A 19,389-nucleotide genomic window follows, 5' to 3' on the forward strand; every position below is an offset into this window, starting at 1 on the left:
GACTCCGGACGAGCGCGTTGTCAGAGTCCACAAATGTGTTCCAAAACGACCGGCAGTCAGTTATGGACTCGCTCCATCGGTAACTGATGGCGATGTGGTCGATTTGAGTTTGTGGCCGGCCTGTTGTAGGAGGGCACCAAGTGGCCAGGCGACTTCGGCTATTTCGGAAGTTAGTACTGCACAAAAACAGCCTGCGATCAACACACAGCTGAAGCAATCGTTCCGCATTGTCCGTACGTACCGAGTCCAGTCCATGTCGACCTCCCAATTGAGTCTCGGATGCACTGAGCCTGCCCACTTGCGCATTCATATCTCCGGCAACCACCACGATGTCTGAGCTTTTAGCTCGCCGCATCAGAGCATTCAGGGCGTCGTAAAACCTGTCTTCGACGGCGTTAGAGCTACAGTCAGTTGGGGCATAGGCAGACACGATAAACAGACATCTATCAACTTACTGCTTGTGAGACTCCTTCACAGACGTTGCCAGACGAACCGCACAGAGGCGACTATCAACAGGTATCCAGTCAAGTAAGGATACTTCCGCCCGGTGACTTAGCACAATACCAACCCCTGCACATCCCACTGCAGCAGCCTCTTTATCACCAGAGGTGCGTAGCCGGAAGCGAGTGGAGACCGACGGGGCGGTTAGTTCAACCCCTGTGCTTGCATCTTGAATTCTCGTTTCTGAGACACAGCACACATCAATGCCAAGCGAGTCCAGTGTGAGTGCAAGAGCAGCTTGTTGTCCTGCTTGCTTCAGAGTGCGAACATTGAAAGCGGCCAGATAGAGTGGGTGTCGAGGCTTGAGGACTGCTCTGGAGATTCCTGAAGATGTCGGCACCGTGTGACGAGCAGACGCTGCACGCAAAACCGATTCATGACGAACGGAGTCATCAGTCCTAGGTGCTGGGCCTACAAGGAGAGAGTTATTAATGGGGTGGGGAGAGGGGGAAGAAAAAGTATGTGAAGGAGAGAGAAGGGAGGCGTCAGCAGTAGCCTGTTTTCGCTTACCCGCCCTGCTGTATGCAGCAAGTAAGGCGACCCGGCTGATGGCACCACGCGACGGCCGATGTAGCATGAGTTTATTTGTGTATGTGCTATTCATGGTTGTACTCCTCTTTTGCCCTGCTCTTTTTGCTCTTTTTTGCTGCCCTTTGCCCTTGTCCTTCGAAGGTCGACCCAACACGGAGAGACCCGTGAAAATTAAATTGGGTTCCGTCATGTAAGGGGACATTTCTTTCACGTTATCACCATCCAGCAGATTTTGCAACAGCGACACCGCTTCCATCAAGGACGATCGATGGCCTTAGCTTGAAAGCTGACTTTGGCTCTGTGGACCGTCAGGAACTACGGCAGTGTCAATGGAACAAAGGTGTCTCCCATAATTTCCTGACCCACCTTAAGGTACTGTACACCAATTCCCATGAAGGTCTACAGGATGTTCAGTGTCAAGTGGTATCAGGCGAGGCTGCACTCTTTCATCTTTCCTCTTCAGCTTTTCCATTGATATGATTATGGAACACTTAGCCACAGTCTCTCGTGCCTGTAGGGTCGAAATGCCCTCATGGCATTCACTTACAGATATCGAGTACTCAGATGACAGCTCTTCTTGGATTTGACGCCATCGCAGTGCGGACAGTATTAAATGACCTAAATAATCCTACCTCGCGGTTTGGAATGTGGTTCACACCTGTAAGATATAGAGTTACTCTGGAAAACTGGGCGGGCTCGATTCCTAACTTCATGCCTGTGGATGAGTTGGTTGAGTTTTAGTAGACCCGACTTAGAGCTGCCACTCTGTCGTGGTCTTCGGGCTTCTGTGCTGCAACGATCTTGCGGAATATACTGGCTGGTTCCTTGAGGCTCAACCATGCCAACAGGGAGCACCCTGACGAAGAGCAGTAAATCCCCGAGAAGTCCTTCTTGAGAAGTCGCATCACGAGGCGGTCTATGATGGGAGTGTGAAGGCTGTAAGATGTTTCCTTCAGGTGAACAGCATCTCCATATTAATAAAATCAGTAATGTTGCCTTCTCCTGAGGAATGACGGATTAAAAAAGATCGACCCTAAAAACCGAATACTCCGATCACCCAACGGCTGGCCGTGAACGCCGGTCCTTTATTCAATACGGTCGAAATACTTCTAAAACCAGGAAGAATGGTTCTGCTCAAAAAGTACATGGGTGCAGCCGCATCAGGAGTTAGACAATAGTGATTTACGCCCTGCGTTCTCGGGCCAGACTGAACCCCCACATTCAAGCGGGGGATAACCTTACACATTCCGAGGTGCCCATATCTCCAATGCAAACCATTTTAAATAACCTAAATAATTCTGCCGCGCGGTTTGGCATGCGCCTCATACCTGCTGCCATAAGACTGCTATAAGACCCAAACCTCCCGGTTGTAGACGAGCTAATTGAGCGGTAGATAAGTTGGTCCACCTGGAGATGAGAAGACCAGAAGACTAGGAAAGCTTGCGTCTATGGCTTGGGAACCCGGCTGTATCCCATCCATCGTGCTCCCTTCTAATGGCATTGCATTTAGGCACCGAAAGGGTGCTACAGCTGAAGGATAGTGCGTACGTGGCGTCAGTTCATTCGTCAAGGACAGAATCTACACTGCGGCAGTGCAAACCATATTGTTTCACGGATTAGAAGCGTGACTTCTTGCAGTAAGGGTATTTTCTTAGCTTAGTTCCCGGTCTGAACCTTCCAAGCTAGCGTTTCCGTCAAAATAACCACCCGAAGTGCACACCGTGTGTTAACGCACAAGGCCTTGTCAAAAATACATGCACGGCGCCTCGTATATAAAGTGTGTGACTACATCCTGGAACTTGACGCCCTCTGAACATGCCAATGGCCACCGGTACTTGGTATATATATATATATATATATGTATATAATACCTGCATTAGGTGGATACTGGACCATAGTTTGCTGTTGGGTTCAGACTTGCGGCCAATCAGACCTTGCTTTGATGCTGGACCAGCAAACAACGTGATCTTCTGGCTAATCGCGTGAGAGATGGACTTCTTGGCCGTAATAGCACCTAACTGCGACCACTGGAGCGGTATGGGCGTGGAATTATGCTTAGCACTTCTACGTGCACAGACTACACGAAAGCTGTCGGTGTTTAACCATCGGTGTTTCCGAAGCAGTGGTTAGGTCTTACGTGGACATCGGATTAGCAATGTTGAGGTACACTAGATGGTCTTAGGAAGAAGGATCTCTCCCACGATAGATAAGTTACTCACGCTTCATGGAATTTACGCTTATTAGGACATTTTCTCTGCATGCCAGAGGACGGTGTGCATTGCAGAGCTTTCTGCCTAGCCCTGTGCTGAATGAAGGCAGCCGACAGAAGGACAGTGTGACCTAGCAACGAAGTATAAATACCCTGACCAGTAAACTAATCCGAGTAGACAGCCACCGTTTTTCTGAATAAGGACTTCGGGACTCAAACCACAAATAGTTAATGACACTGGCAGGACCGACCCAATCGCGCAGTCAGTGGTGCTCGTGCATCAAAGCATTCAATGCGTGATTGAACAGTTCTCGAACAAACCGAACATGCGCCATCAATGCTTAGTTGTATCTCCCACTTTCCGGTGATGGAAGCCGTAGCTGGAACCACTGTCCCCATGGATAGATGTATGAACTCGCTTCTCGAGCGATTTAACGTGGTATGCGGTGTCCGACCCGCAATAACTTACGTCCCAGTTTTTGAAATCTTCCAGAATGCACACCGCAAGTAATTTTCCACCGATTTTATTTTGCTCCAATATCTTCCTCAGGGTTTTTGAAATTGCCCAGCATAAGTCGGAGGCTGCTCTAAGGTGCAAATCTGATCATATGGGACAGTCGATCGTATAGTTTATCCTTTGCTCGTCTGAATGCGACTGTGTCGTCGTTAGCTGAGATCTAGTGGCCACGTCCCTATAATTGTTGCATTCTGGTGCATCCACTGTTAGTCTTGTGTGGTCTGCAACCGCCATTCCAGTTCTTTCATGTCGGCTATCTAGGGGTGACCCACTTCAGTAGAAATCGTAGCTATGGCTAAGGTCTTGTAGTTCCCTTTGGTCAGCAAACCGGGTTCCATTGAAGATGATGTTTCTCCCGTAGTGTTTGTGTCCCTCAACAGCAGCAGTTCTCTCTATAGGTCTACCCGCGGTCACTTTCCAGGGGTGTCTGAACCTTCCAGCTCCTAGTTCTCAAAAGTTGATTTTTGATAGTCCGCGTTACTTGAGGCAAGCGGCGCTTTTTAACTGCCTCGGTTGGAAGTGATAGGTTACTTCGTACACTTCATCGTGAGTCTTTGATCTCAAAATCTTTCCAAAGAGGTTTTGACGGGTTGATTTACCTCCATGGTGTGGACAGTATTCCATGGACTCTTGACTCCAAATGCGACTGCATTTATTTGTCATCTTGGGGCGTCTAATTTTTTCAGGAGTTTCAACCGTACTAGACAGTGTACCAGTGGTCAGAATCAGCCTTTGGGCGATTAAAGTGTGCGGTTTTTAGTTCCGACGTTTTTTGACCCGTATTTTCTCATGCAACTGGAGCCGCTCTGCTTCCCTAAATATGGATGTATTAGCGAACAATACAACAAGACAGCCTACGCTGCCAACCGATGTCAGTGGCGTTCTTGTTGTTAGTTTCTATCCATATTGCCTGAGTGAATGTCTGGAGGTGTAGGCACCTTGGAATGATTGTGTTAAGCTAGCATTTAGTCCCTCCCCCGTCCACCTTTACTCTTTTCTTTCCAATAAGGCTTTCAAATAAGTCATGGTTGTACGGCAGTGAAGCATTGGTGTTGAACACTGATGTCATGCTGTCGTCGATGATGATGATGATGATGACGCCGTTCGTAATGCGGTGGCTCAGTGCGTTGTTTCGGGCTATTCCTCACCAGACCTTCGGGTGAATTCGGTCTATGGAGTTCCGGCCAGTGTAGCCCGCAGTCTCATTACAGCCCTGAAGTACCGTGACCACAACCCATACACCTGTAATGTGGACCAGAAATTCTCCGGCAGGTAGACCTTCATTTTCTGAGCTAGCTTTGCGCTGCGTTGCTAAAATTGGGATCGTTATTCCAGTACTTGTCATCGTTTTAAGCGTCTCTACAAAGAATGATTTGGGTCAGGGGTACGGACAGAGGGTTGCTGGTACCCACATCAGGTCAGACTTAGGTGTTGCAAACTCCAAAATTCTCAAATTGTTGTTCCTCCGGTTTCCCTGTTAACTTATTGTAACCAGTATATATACACCTGCTAAATCTGTTTGATTTCTCGCAGGTATTCAGAAAATTCGACAAGACTAATGGCGAAACGCAGAGCTGATGTTGAACTTAATCAAGACAATTGGGACACTGAACTAGAGGCGAAGGAGACTGGCACTTTTCAAAGAGCGGAACCCAGTTCTCTTACATCCCGAAAGATTTTGTCTGTGAAATCAAGGCGATCTGTAGTAAGTTGCTATGTCCTCTTATTCACTGCATAATAGAACCAAGGCACATCCGGCCTTTTCAAGTCTTTCACAGGTTTATCGGAATCGACCCAACCGCCGGATGTTCGTTTCAACTTTGGCGCGAAGTTGGGGACGGTTGTGAGTTCTTCGGTGTCTAATGAACCCACTGGTGCATCAGCTGCTTTGTCAGAAAACCTGAAAAATGAGACAGAATACTTGAAACAATTGCAAACCCTCAACCAGAACCTGTTGGACTGGATAGGCAAACATATCAAAGAAGATCCACACTGTATTTTGTCACCCGTTTTCCAGGACTATGAAAAATATTTGAGAGAATTGAATGAAAAATTCGTCGCAGAAAGCCCCGATAAGTCTTTTTCGAAGCCAGACCAGGAAAAGCCGATCACCACTATCCATTCTTTGAATTCTAATGGTCTTGGGTCAACTAACCCCGTCTCAACCATTTTTTCGAACAAGCCAGCCGAATCTGACCTGAATAAGCCGACGACCCAAACAACCACTTTCCAACCTTGTGTATCCACATCGTCAGATGGCGGAACGGCCAAACCAGCTTTCAGCTTCAGTTTTCCACCTATATCGTCTAGTACTTCACAGCCTCTTTTTAAATTCGGTCATTCATTGCCAAGCGCTACCCCTTTTGTACCCACCAGTAACACGTCGTCTGTTACGACAAACCCAACTGACGAAGGTATTTTCTACAACCTTACTATTCATACTGCTAATTATCTAGATAATGAAGAATATCAGCCACCAAAACCCGTCGTACGAGAAATCAAGGAAGAGGGCTCCGTTTTCTCTGTGAAGTAGGTCAACTTTATTTGTATATCCATTTGGTAGTCATGTTTTTCAGTGCTTAAGAAGTCCAATAAGTAACGGTTTCGTTCTTTTCCTTCTCACCTAACGACTGCTTCTGGTTTTGTTTACTCACCATGAAAGTTCTTTGCATTTGTCGCTTGTTGAGTGTTATACGTATCATCAGGACTATTATGTACTATGTTTTGTAGTGCCATGCACTGCTGTTCTACAACATTAGGCTCGAACTATATGACTCTTATTTTCTTGACCTGGGTTGCACTAGTAGTTGTTGAATTTTTCGCTGAACTGGGCAGTTTGACAGCCTAACCGCAATCACCGATCGACTAGACATCAGTACTTCTTTGTGCGACGGAGGTTAGACGTGCACTAGTGACGTTCGTGATATGATCAAACTGACTGGTGGAAATGTACTGGAATGTTTGTAGCTTCTGGTATCTGATCAGGTGGCCATTGATTTGTCATTCGAGCTTATCAATTAGCATTCGGGGGCTTCGTCACCGATCAAGGTGATATCAACTGTGCTTTGATATCACTTTTGTGATGAAACGTTTGGAAGCTATTTGCAGAGCTTGGCGAACAGATCAACGGTTACCTGATCGGGCACCTTTAGGTTACACAGAAAGGTGCCACATGCCCCCAGTTCGACGCTAAAAAGATGTCCTACCTCTTCCTTCGGATGCTTGACCAGTTGGCAGCCATTGTTTTGTCAAAGCACCCGCTCAGTATGATGAAGGTGGCTAGTTTAATTGACCTCGCAATTGTAGCTTCCATTTTTTTACCGCCAAGTCGTGCTTTCACACACCTTGCTTGACAAGCAAACGCAATATGTTGGGTGTCGTCGTTTCGTCCATCACATGCGAATTCTGTCCAAAAGTGACTCGATGTGCTTTGGCGTTAATGACTCACCGGCCGAGCAATTATTTGAAGCTATGGGTGGCTTCAGATGGCTTTACATCATCCCACTGCGGTCGGGCTTACGACTCGCGTAACTATATGAAGCGGACTGCAGTGGTGGTGTGGCCCGGACCCTCAACATAGTCGGATGGCTATCACAAATGCTGTAGATCGACATACTCCACCCTTGTTTTCCGTATCCATAATGTACTTGGTCTTCCACCAGATCCTCAAAAAAGTCGAGAGTAGAGTCAGCTTGCAGTATATCAGCCACAGCGTCGCATCTGTGGTGTGAAGTATGTAGACGAGCATTTTAAGATATGGAATTTCAGGATTCAGCGACTGTAGCAATTAGATAGATTCACTCTTCTTGTGTTTTGTATTAGTTTTGTAGCAGCATTGTGTATCCTGCTGGGAAAAAAGCTCAAACTTGAATTACCTCCTAAATGCTATTCGCTTATTCAGAACCTTAAGGCCTTATGTTAACACGTTTAGATAGATTCTGTGCTAGCAAAAAATGTTATCTTTATGGATATAGCTGGTAGTTAAGGTGCAAAGCTGCTGGCCAGAAAGCACGTGGTTCAAACCCAACCCTGACTTCTGGTAATACCTCAGCTTTCCTACTTTCTTCGGATTGCTGTAGTAACGGCGTACATCTTGTGCAGTAGTTATAGCTGCTACAGTGTTGTTCACTGATAAGCTGGGGAGATAGGGGGGAACTACACATCGAGGGCAATAGCAGGCTAAGTTCATCCGTGAATCCACTAGTGCCAGTGGACGTTTCTTTGGAGGGATTTGAAGGGGATGCTATGCATTGAAGACAACATCCTGGATGCATGAGTGTCACTGAGGGCGCAAGTTTGTCATGTCTGACAATATTTCTGACCATTGGTGCGTCCCGCCTCGGGGTCCTCATCCAGAGAAGAAGCAATAACCGGCGCAGCTGGCAACGGCTTTGATACATCGCTCCCAAGTTATTTCTGAACGATGATTTTCACTACTTTGTGGATAGTGGAGTATGAAAACAAAGTAGGAAACTGGTTCGCTAGTTGTGACTTGACACATATTGACTGCTTTTCCAGACTGACATCTTCGCATCTTCCATTTTTGCACATAGATCGGACAACTTTAGCACGGTGAATTGTGCTTTCAAACAGCATAGCCTGATGAGCTTACGCTGGCACCGTTTCTGACTGTTTCAGTTCTGGTGTACTGCAGCTGCAGTCTGTGTCCAAATAATAAGGGCTAGTCAGACATCAGCACACTTATCTACAGTCATCCAGCTAACCGTCAAACAATTTTGTCCATGTATTCGTGTTATTCCATGCCCTTAAGAACACCATTTCCAAATAGAGATGGTGCTGAACGACTTTTCCATAAGACTTGAAATAAATTCCTGTAAATACCGCTTCTAGCTACATACCTTCGGAAAAACCACTTGTGACTTGTTCAGAACAATCCCGCGCCCTTCATTGAAACGGCCTTCCCTACTGCCATTGCCCCAGCCGGTCTGTTGTCCGTTACACTTTAGACAACCATAGTGGGTTATTTTCCCCCTGTTACTCGCTTCATATTGAGTCACCTATTGGCATACTGCCTTCCCACACCTTCCTCTTCCACTTCTTTAGGTGCAAGTTGTTTTACAAACTGGATAGTGAATGGAAGGAGCGCGGTGTTGGAAATCTGTTCATCAAGCCAATATCAGATGAAAAGTTCCAGTTGCTGGTCCGAGCAGATACAAACTTAGGTAAGTTCACGAAATGCACTCATTTGCATACCACTCACTCGGAAGCCAGCTGAATCTTTCTTATATGATAATCCCAAGCAACTGAATGTGCTGCAGGCCGTCTCATATTTCAGTTGGTACGATATTCGAGATGTCGCGAAGCCTGTATAGACTTAGAACACTACTCATAGGGTTGCTAAAAGCGCTCCGACAGCCCATGACCGGTTTCGCCCTTCTTGGGGCTCATCAGGTGGGCGCAGCCACCGAGTTCCCGTCAACCTTATTCTACTCGAACTCAAATAACACGAAAACAGCGAAATTCAGTCATTTATATCCTATTTTGGTTTTCCTACGGGAAATTCGCCTCGAACACAGCTGAACCTAAGCAATTGAATGTGCTGCAGTCCGCTTCATGTTTTGATTGGTACTTTATTCGAGATATCGTGATACATTGTGGAAAAGTTTTCAGCAACCTTATGAGTAGTGTATTAGGTCTAAATTAGGTAAGCTCACTTATTCGCTTCATTGTTATGTACTGATACTCCAGTATCTTGTATACAGGCAGCTTTTACCCGCTTTTACGTATCTCGGGCGCTTGTACATCGCCTGACAGTGATTGTTTCGCCATAAACCGAACCATCCGGACTTTTCCGCTTTATTTGGGATTTATTAGACGGATGTAGGTAATGTCACGTGGCTTTTTGACGTTCATTATCCTCTGGTGGCCTAGCGACCATGCGGCCGCCAGCCATCTTTTTGATGCCTGTGGATTCTTTTCCGTTGTCACTGTTGTATAAGCAGAAGCTTCCTGAAGAGCAACAGAATCGACCACTCGTTGAGGCAACGTGGGATGTGGCTGTAGCTTTACCAGTACGGGCTTTGTTTAATTTCCTTATTCATGTTACCAAAAATACTGGAACAGGAGTATATTACTGCTCACTTCTTTAGGTTACCGTGTATTATTAATGCTCTTATCGCCAGAACTGTTGCAATTGAATGACCCCTGAACGGTAGTTGAGAAAGTGAATTGGACTAAGTAGTGACTCTCTAATCACACTGGACATCCTGGAAATTGGATGTTGGTGTTGTCCTCTGAGTCATGCCTTTTGGGGGAAGATGTCACCGTTGCTCGTCTGATATGTATAGCATCCAGTGTGTGACAATCCAAAAGCCCTGTACCACCTCCAGGCTTTGCACAGCTTCATTACCTGGATAATTGCTTACTCACAGACACGTTTAAGTACTGCACAAATGCGAATACCTTCAATCATGTCGTCCCAACGCCGTAGCCTTTCATCTTTATAAGTTAAGCATTCTACATGTCCACTGCTGCAAGACGGCTAATGAAACGGGATGCTTGTGTTCAGAGCGGTACAGGCGGCCAAGCGTAGGTCGTTTCGAATGATACGCATATGGCGTAGAATAGTGCATAAGTGTAGTCCATCAACAACACTGTCATACTAGCATTGGTGTCCTTTGTCTCAATTGGCAACTTGACTCTTCCAAATACTTACTAAGAAAACAAGTGATTCGTTAGACTAACTTCTGGCTAGTTGGGTTGTTACAACTGCCAGCTAATAGCCGGTGCCCTACAGACTCCCTAGAGTCAAATAAGGGAACTAGTGAAACATGGTTGTCGGAGAAAGCCTGCAATGCGGATAAATGATTCAGTGGTTAAGGCGCGACTTTACTGACCGGAAGGTCCGCGGCTAGTGGACCTATTCAGAAAGCCGTCCAGAATCCTGTTAACAAAAAGCTACTAGTGGTCATTTCTTCCAGAGCTGATCATTTCATGCACATTCACATGCTTAGTCATAACTCTTGAAGTTTTCTTGATCTACTATTGCATGTAAAAGACTTCAACTATCTTAAAGGAATTCCCTATCCTCTGGATTCACCATTTTTCGTTTTTTTTTACATGCGTACGCTTCGGACTTTGTGTGATGGATCATTCATGGATCGTTCATGTTATCTTAGTATTACTTGTTTTAGTATGTTTATGCATTTTAAGGCCACTGTATGTATCTGTGAAGCACGGAGGACTGTACGTACCGGAGACGTTACCCGAGAAGAAGGACCCAGAAATTTTGATGTCAGAATACCTGCTTGTAAAGTTGACGTGCAATAATGTGCAAAGGCAGCTTCTGTGACCTACAAAAGCATCGCAAAATTATTATTTTATTGAATTTTCAAACTATAGTCTCTGCAACTGCCTCAGACTAGCAGGCATGCGGACTCACCGTTCTTCATAATCTTGCAATGCATATTGGGAATTTTTCCTACCTCCTTTCGGATTTCGCGGATTACCTCATCCCAAAGAAATTTTTGTGTAGGAACGCGTTGCCTGTGTTGTCTACTGTACCAGTGCATTGGCATTTCCGAAACTTGCCTGATCGGTACGTTGTATTGAACCGACGTACCTTTTTTTCTGTTATAGTTCTATCTACTAACAAACTAACAGTAGCAGGCTTCGGAAGTAAAAATGGCAGTGCTTGCACTCTCCGCGGGAAGCTGATCCTGCTTATGTTCACCTTAACGTCATTATGACTCTGTCACGTTCAAGCTTTTGTAAGAGATTGTTTCCATTACTCATTTCCTTATGTCTGAGGTGTGCTCCGTATTACTATACGGATCAGAAACCTCGCCGCTGCGTGCCGAGGACGTCAAAAGACTTTCCGTGTTTGACCATCGATGACTTCGGAGCATTGTCCGAATCTGGTTGGAACACCGGATCAGCAATTCTGAAGTACGTCTAATAGTATTCGGGAGAAATAGCTCACCCCCGATGGATGAACTGATCACACGGCATACGCTGCGCTGGGTTGGCCACGTGCTCCGTACGTCAGTCAACCGACTTCCTCGAAGGGCTCTTTTCGCACAACCACGTGAAGGGTGGAAGAGAGCCAGAAGCGGTCAAACAATCGCTTGGAAGGGTGTTGTTTCGTGCGGTGGCCCTCTATGGGTTACGCCTGCACTGAACCTGCCAGACTACGTGAAAAGGAGAAGCCAGAGAACTGGGGACACGGCTGTATTATCAGGACAAAACATACAGAGCGTCTGCGTAAATATATAGGATGGCTAAATGGCCAAATATGGTCGTTCACTTTTTCGTTCCGTACAGCCAATGGTGGTGTTCCGGTCGTGAACAATCTCAGGCCCACTACGCTGGTCGTTTGCTGCTAAGCCGTTTGGTGAGAGCCGCCAACTCACCTACTTTCAGGACGTGTCGAACCGATGGTGACCTTGGGGATGCGTCACCCTCTGCACATGTGCTTTTTCTTCTCTCTGGGCGCGCCCTGACAGAGGGAAGTATAAAAGCCATTACCAACAGACTCAGCTGCTCTGGTCATTGCCTTATTCGAGGATGGGAACCCCAAGACGGTCCATATCAATGGTTAGAGACATTGTCAGACATGGCCCGGTCGCGCCCTCAATGGCGCTCATGCATCCAAGCTGTCACCTTCAATACATAGCTCTCTTCCCAATCCTCCCACTTAACAGTCCACCTACAGTGCTGTATCCACCCACTAATTTATCAGCCCCCGCCTCCAACGCGCAGCTAGCTACCCCCCCTCCCCGAATCATCAGTGAACGAAACTGTGGTAGCTACAACCACTGTACGACGAGTACGCGGTTATTACAGCTGACAATGATGATGATAATGATGGTATATCTCCATTGATGTCCTTCATCCCTCATGTAACCAGGTCCCCTGTCACGACAACCATGTATCTACACACTTTATCAGTGGCTGATCGGTAGCGGAGTGTTAGTTGCATTTGAGGTGGTCCCAATGCATTCATTCTCATGGACGTCATCATCATCATCAAGGACAGCAACATCAATGTTGCCACTGATGCTCATGGATATGAATAGTTATGAACAACAACTACCCGAGAAGCTCACGTAATAAGTTGAAAAAACAGTTAACATAAACATGATGAAGATAGCGGGTAATTTAACAACTGAATAAAATACAACACATTATCCTATACGTGTTACTACAAAGAAGATGAGGTCTATCCGAGAGACATGAAATGGTGCACTTTTTCAGATGACAGAGCCTGTAGAATTGATCCACTGTGTTTTGAAAGTTACAGGAAAAACCTAACGCCAGTCAGCACTTTACGGATGAGTGCAAGTTATGTGCGGTACAGGAAAGTTGGTTATCGTTGCCGTATTAGGCTTGATTGTTTCGTGCCCACGTATCCCCCCTTGAAAACGTCCGCTTGTTGTGGGCATATGTTATTACTGTTGAACATTTGCGATCTTTGCACCAACATTGTTTTACAGAGAGCATTTTTGAACTTTTATTCCGATACCCATGAAAGGAAGAAGGCCTTTGCTGCGGAGTTATTTATTCGGAAATGTCAACTGACCGGTTACAGACCATTGAACAGGGGAGCAAAACTTTAATCTGCATCTTAGTTACATAAACTGGACACAGATCTTCTCCCGAACGAGTCTTCCTAGAGATTCATTGCCACCACTCATTCGTAGGTCAAATCCAAGCAAATGTTACAAAGTGGCCCCACGAATTCCGCAACAGAATTCCCTTTTTCAATAGACGCAAAGCGAAATTCTACGAACAACACACTACTCGCGTGCCTCCCTAATCAGTAGTATCACCGTTACGCCCACACCACGTATTTTTTGCTGTCACACCTGCTTTGTTGATTCTGTTGACAACTGCTAGCGAAATTCTGTACATATGATATTGCTATCTATTAATGAAGGATGAAAACCTTAGACTTACGTCAATGGTTTCTCAGTCCTTATCTAGTAAATTGGGTTATGCTGCGTAACCCCCTGCTTTTTCTGATTTATTTTTTACACTCATTTTGATTTATTGTGTTTTTCTCCTCATTTCCAGGCAATATACTACTGAATATACTTATGACAAAAGACATACCCGTCAAGCTGCAAAAGAACAACTTGACTTTGGTTTGTATCCCATCTCCTCCGCTGCCCCTGCCACAATCTAAACAGTCAGGGGACGACGGGAACCCCAAACCGATCCCAATGCTGTTGCGTGTCAAGTCAGAAGAAAGTGCTTCGGAGCTACTTAAACAGTTTGACAAATATCGTGGTATCGTCGGTGTTGAACAAACCTAGTAACTGCATACATCCGCAAACGTTCCAGAATGCATCCGTATGGCCCGGTTTTTCCATGGATCTTTCTAATATGGAACCGTGGCACTCCGTTGTTGAGTCCCTTGCCCGCCCAAATCCTTTCCAACAAAAAAACTTTTGTCGTTTCTTGTGCTTTTGGTACGCGCCATATCCCAATCTCGGATGGCGTTAGATTACATGTCATCAAGCATTTTTGGTGTTTCTCCCTGTTATTGCAACGTAGTGAGCCCTTATCGCCAGTCACTTCCGCCTAGCAAGGCCGTGTTTACACAAGTCATTTGATTAATACTTGGACACTCACCTCATTCATATCCCGGATGTCGTTGGGACGAATCCGTTAGTATTACTTAAAAAAAATGCTCGTGCATAAACCCTCTGAATGATAAAACTGCGCTTCGGTGGAAGGCAGTAACACGTAATACCGAGTTGTCACTAGTACATTAAAATAACTCACCTTCGTACGTGACTAGGCAGCGAATATTCACCAAAGACCGTAAGTCTGTAATCAGGCTCCCATTCAACAGAAGTTTTCATGCAGAGCATTACCTATGAATTCTCTTTGATAGTGACAGATGTTGGCAGTTTAATGGCGACTGAGGTCGGGTGCTCTGTTCTCAAAACACAACTGGCATAGTGGCACCTCTGGGTTGGAAGACTACCGGGCGAAATACATCCCGGTTTTACCGCAACGGTTATACGTATCCACTTTTGTGAGAAATTCTCTTGTTCCCCACAGCTGTCCATTTCAGCTTCCCGAAAGAGCAGTCCATATCTGTACTAGCATCTTATAAAGTGTTTTTCAAGTGAAATGAGAAACTAGCGTTGTAAGAGAATATAAGTACCTTCGTATCCAGAGTGTGAAGGTAATCGGATCCAAAATTACGGTTGGTAATCTGGGCCTTCGTCAGTTAGGTGTTTGTTCAAGTTGAGCTAGCTGTTATTGCAGCACATTCAAAATAGGGATTAAGTAACACGTCTTTCCTCAGGCAACACTTCATGAGGTCGGGTACCAACAGTTCGACGCTTTTGTCGCCAGTGTGCCGCAACGGTTCGAAGGTTACTCATCCCTTTTAAATTGAGACAACTCAGTGGTTAAACCGCGAACCGCAAGCTCCGTGGTCTGAATCCAACCCTAGTATATCGACTGTTCCTCTGTAGACTTGGGCAACCTGACAGTACCGCGCCCTTCGTGCTTATTCCAGGTGGTATGACAGGCACCGAAAGGGCGTTACAGCTGGATGATTTTTTCTCGCCCCACAAGGTTGCAAAGTCTTTAGAGAAGTACAGTAAAAAAAGGGAGAAGCAGAAAATGCAAACCTACCCACTTTTTTCGTTGTTCAACAGTGGTCGCAGCGTCGTTTCAGTACCGAATACCGCACAACAAGCCTGAGAAATGGTACAGGCCCAAGCATCAATTTACTCAGTAGCACTAAGCTGTCATGGTTGCTTGCTGATGACCAAAGGTCTTCGGAAAAACGTTCCTTGTTGCAATCCCTACTATGCCGTCTTCGCAGCATCCGGTAACGAAACCGCAGAAATCAGGCTTCACAACGCGTGTTGTCGCGTGCATCGCCATAGTGAAACTTTGAAACATTGTTCAATGATCTAGTAAGCTGACGAAAGCTGGTCACTGTGTGGATGTTACAACGGTGCGTGCACCCAATGGCGACGAACTCACACAGTGTTGTAAAAGCAGACAGATATACTACAGACTAGACTTGATGCCTAACATCATCATTATCAGGGCGCCCCGTTGATTATCACCGCCCTTTTGCAACCAATTGAGCCAGCTTAAACAACTCCATCAACTGATAATACTGTGTGTTCTATCCCCAAATCACTTGTGCTGGATTGTTAAACCTAGCTTACAGAAATGAGCCTTGAAAATATTCGTTTCTGCAGAATTGCGTTTAGTGATGTTGGTCCAGGCTGTTGCCTGAGAGATGTTCGTCAGATGGTCTCTAATCGGCTTCTTTACTGCCTGGCCAACATGTTCACTGGGGCAGTTATCGTCCAGTGGCGCAGAAGGGTTCAGTTACTTTTACTACTGCAACCAAAATGGGTTATGATATTTCGGTTGGACAGATTGCAACTAACGTGGAAATCCTAACACCTTATGTAAGCAATGGAAAGAAGATGGTCTTTTAAGTCTCACTGCCAGGTTGTTCAAAAGGTTTACTATTTTGGGTATACAGCTCGAAAAAAACATTCCGTCAGATATTGTTCGTTGTTGAGAATCTTAATCTAAATTTGCTGGAAGGGTTTCCGTCTGCTGTTCGAAGTGAAGAATGTATGAATGATCGGTTTTTCGCGAGACATGATTTACACTAGCACTCTCGGTTACCGATACTTCCGCCCAAAGTGGATGGTGCCAGCCTAGCTAGGGTTAACTATACGTGGATTTAAACGGACCTCGGACCGACAGGGTTTTGGTGTCTTGTGCGTACCCATCAAACACTACCCAAGCAATAATTACTGAGAAGAAACCGGAGTAACTTGTTCCCATAATAGCCGAAAACTTCCAGTATCCCTATGACTTCTTCCTCGAAATTTTCACGTGGATTGACGTCAACGATACGGGAAAATCTTTTGGTCTCCACCAATGAAAGACTGCCTTAAATTGACAGCTGCGTTCGATCGGTAATTCTAGACATCACGTGACACCAGTCAAATATTTCCTTGGCTGTCTACGCATTGGTCTTTTCGTCCTTGTGAAAATGTGAGTGATATCTTGCTTATTATGCCTTTCGGTATTGACTTTTTCACGTAAATGTGCGTTTTTCCCAACCACCAAGTCAATATGTAATCGTGCGTCTAGATAAGAGAACATCTCTTCTCTAGATTTCTTGAAATTTTGGAATGGCTTTTTGCAAATACCTTCTTTGATTTTCTCTCTTCTTACCAGACACTTCGTCGGGTTCATAGTATAGCTGTTCGAATAGTGAATGCTGGAGTTTCGGACTCCATCTGGACTCCACCTAGTCAGTTATCTTGTACGTTTTAGGCCTCTTCATTCTCTGCACGCTGTGTCGGAGGCGATACAAATGCCTATCGTTCAGCATACAGGAATTCGTATTACATTAGTGGCAGCATGAGATTCCCTGTCACCGGTAGTTTGTAAATTTTGGAGCCATCCTTCCATTTGTTTTGTATTCTGATTCTGTATTCGGATGAAATATCGCATAGTGACAAATGGTCATTCTGGAATAATGTCCTGCTGATGAAGCACAGTTGAAAGCATGACTATCTTATCGGAAAGCCCTTGGTTCTAGTCCAGCAGGCATAATCGGCGTTGTCCTCCTCTGCGAATAGGGTGAAATGACTAAAGTCGTCCAGTCCTCTGGCATCCTGTTGTAACCACAAAATGTACGGTTACAATCTGGACATGCAATCACTTAAAGTTCAAGGAGAGGCATTCAAGGTTGTATAGGTTGCATAGGTTCTGAGAGTAGTGTGGCAGAAGAAGAAGTTAACGCACAAATCTGAGTTTGGGAGAACGTTTGCTAATTTGACAAACATATGGCCGCAAAATGGCATATCTCTATATCTAAAAAAACATGTGTATCAGGCTGCAGAAATGGCTCCCCACCTACTTTTATTCTTTTCACAAAAAGGCTTTCAGGTGAATTATGGTTTTATGGCAGCTAAACATCATTGTTCGACGCTGATGGTGTATTTTTGGTGTTGATGTTTTATTGCTTTTTAACAATACAAAACAACTAAACTACAAAAAGTTGGGAAAACGAGAAGAAAGAGTGAACAGGTGAGTGTCATCACGTTAGCCCACGACTTCACTCAGCTCCATTAAGCAAAATGCTACATTGGTTGATGATAAATGTTCCTTTTGAGTGATTCGATGTGTTACCGACACGATGTTCATCAGCTACAACAACCTTCCATTGAATGGAGCTGTCGAATAGCAATTCTGAAATGAAACAGTTGGTTGATATATATATATATATATATATATATATATATATATATATATGCTTGCCTGCGGTCTTAATGAAATGTCCGGATCAGTCCAGATATGAACCTCAGTGAAGGAGCTTTTGACAGTCCAGTGTGAAGTCTGCATGTCTCATTTCATTAATCAAATCAAGACAAAGACCTACAGCAATCTGGGCCCGAATGAACCTCAAAAACGGCATCGATAATTATCACTGCGTATCCAAAAGAAGCTGAAGGAGGTAAATATTCTGGAGCTGAAGGGGATACCTGCAAGAAATATACAACATGAGACCCATCATTGTGATCGAATTGGGCTTCCAGCCCATCCAGCAATAAGAACACCTGGCACAATCACGCCTTTAATGATTATTTAATTTATTTCTTTATTTATCAATCTGTTTGTGTATTATCAAATAAGTCCCCGTTCCAAAAGCTGTGTTTCTCGTACCCAAGATTTCCCAGTCAAATCTGACAGTACGGCATACATTCTTTGTCCCAGTAGCTACAGCAGGCGAATCATGAAAATTTCGCCAATGAGCTTCAATCATTTTGCCAACACGTGTTTTGTACAAGTGCAACCTTATAGGCAGATAGGTCACCTCTAATTAGATCGCTGGCTGATTTTGTTCAGTTTTTCAAAAGTATTGTAATGCTCTCAGTGAACAGTCACTCAGCATCGGTGTCAAACATTGTATTACGAATTCCCTTCATCCCTATGGAAAAACCATGCTCCGTTTGGCGGACCATCTGAAACGGTTTTTAATCCAAGCGGACAAATGATCATCTTCATTGTCAGCTGTAATAACCACGTACTTGTCGTACAGTGGTTGTGGCTACCACAGTTTCGTTCACCAATGATTCGGGGAAGTGGGGTAGGTAGCTGCGCGTTGGAGGCGGGAGCTGGTAAATTAGTGCGTGAATACAGCACTGTAGGTGGACTGTTAAGTGGGAGGATTGGGAAGAGAGCTGTGCATTGAAGGCAATAGCTTGGATGCATGAGCGCCATTGAGGGCGCGACTGGGCCATGTCTGACAATGTCTCCAGCCATTGATATGGCCCGTCTCGGGGTCCCCATCCAGGAGGACGGCAATGTCCAGCTCAGCTGTGTTTGCTGTTATTGGCTTTTATATTTCGCTCCAAGAAATTCATCACCAATCGGGATGACATCGTCAATATGTGGTTGATTGTGTTACTTCTTCCTCTTCTGCCTGCGTTTATGTAGATTCTAAACAGCATCTGGTAGCTCTGAATTGATCGGTTGGTCCCAAGGCGGTCCTCACGCAGTTTGATTGCTCACCTGTGGAGCCAACAACCAAGCAGCGCACCCGAGCTATCTATATTCCACAACACTGTCAGTTACAATTTAATTCAAATGAAAAGTTCAG

General features: G+C 45.2%; 1 protein-coding gene across 1 annotated transcript; it reads left to right on the top strand.

Moving 5' to 3' along the window:
* Window positions 1-5,316: 5,316 nt before the first annotated feature.
* Window positions 5,317-14,256, top strand: T265_11394 (hypothetical protein; the record flags this gene model as incomplete). The annotated part of the gene is made up of 5 exons (XM_009178036.1): window positions 5,317-5,463; window positions 5,500-6,172; window positions 6,215-6,287; window positions 8,823-8,941; window positions 13,794-14,256. The coding sequence occupies 5 exons, from the start codon at window positions 5,317-5,319 to the stop codon at window positions 14,033-14,035; spliced, it is 1,254 nt and encodes a 417-aa protein (XP_009176300.1).
* Between the last annotated feature and the right edge of the window lie 5,133 nt (window positions 14,257-19,389).

Source organism: Opisthorchis viverrini (genome assembly GCF_000715545.1).
Source record: "Opisthorchis viverrini unplaced genomic scaffold opera_v5_489, whole genome shotgun sequence".
Lineage (NCBI taxonomy): Eukaryota > Metazoa > Platyhelminthes > Trematoda > Opisthorchiida > Opisthorchiidae > Opisthorchis > Opisthorchis viverrini.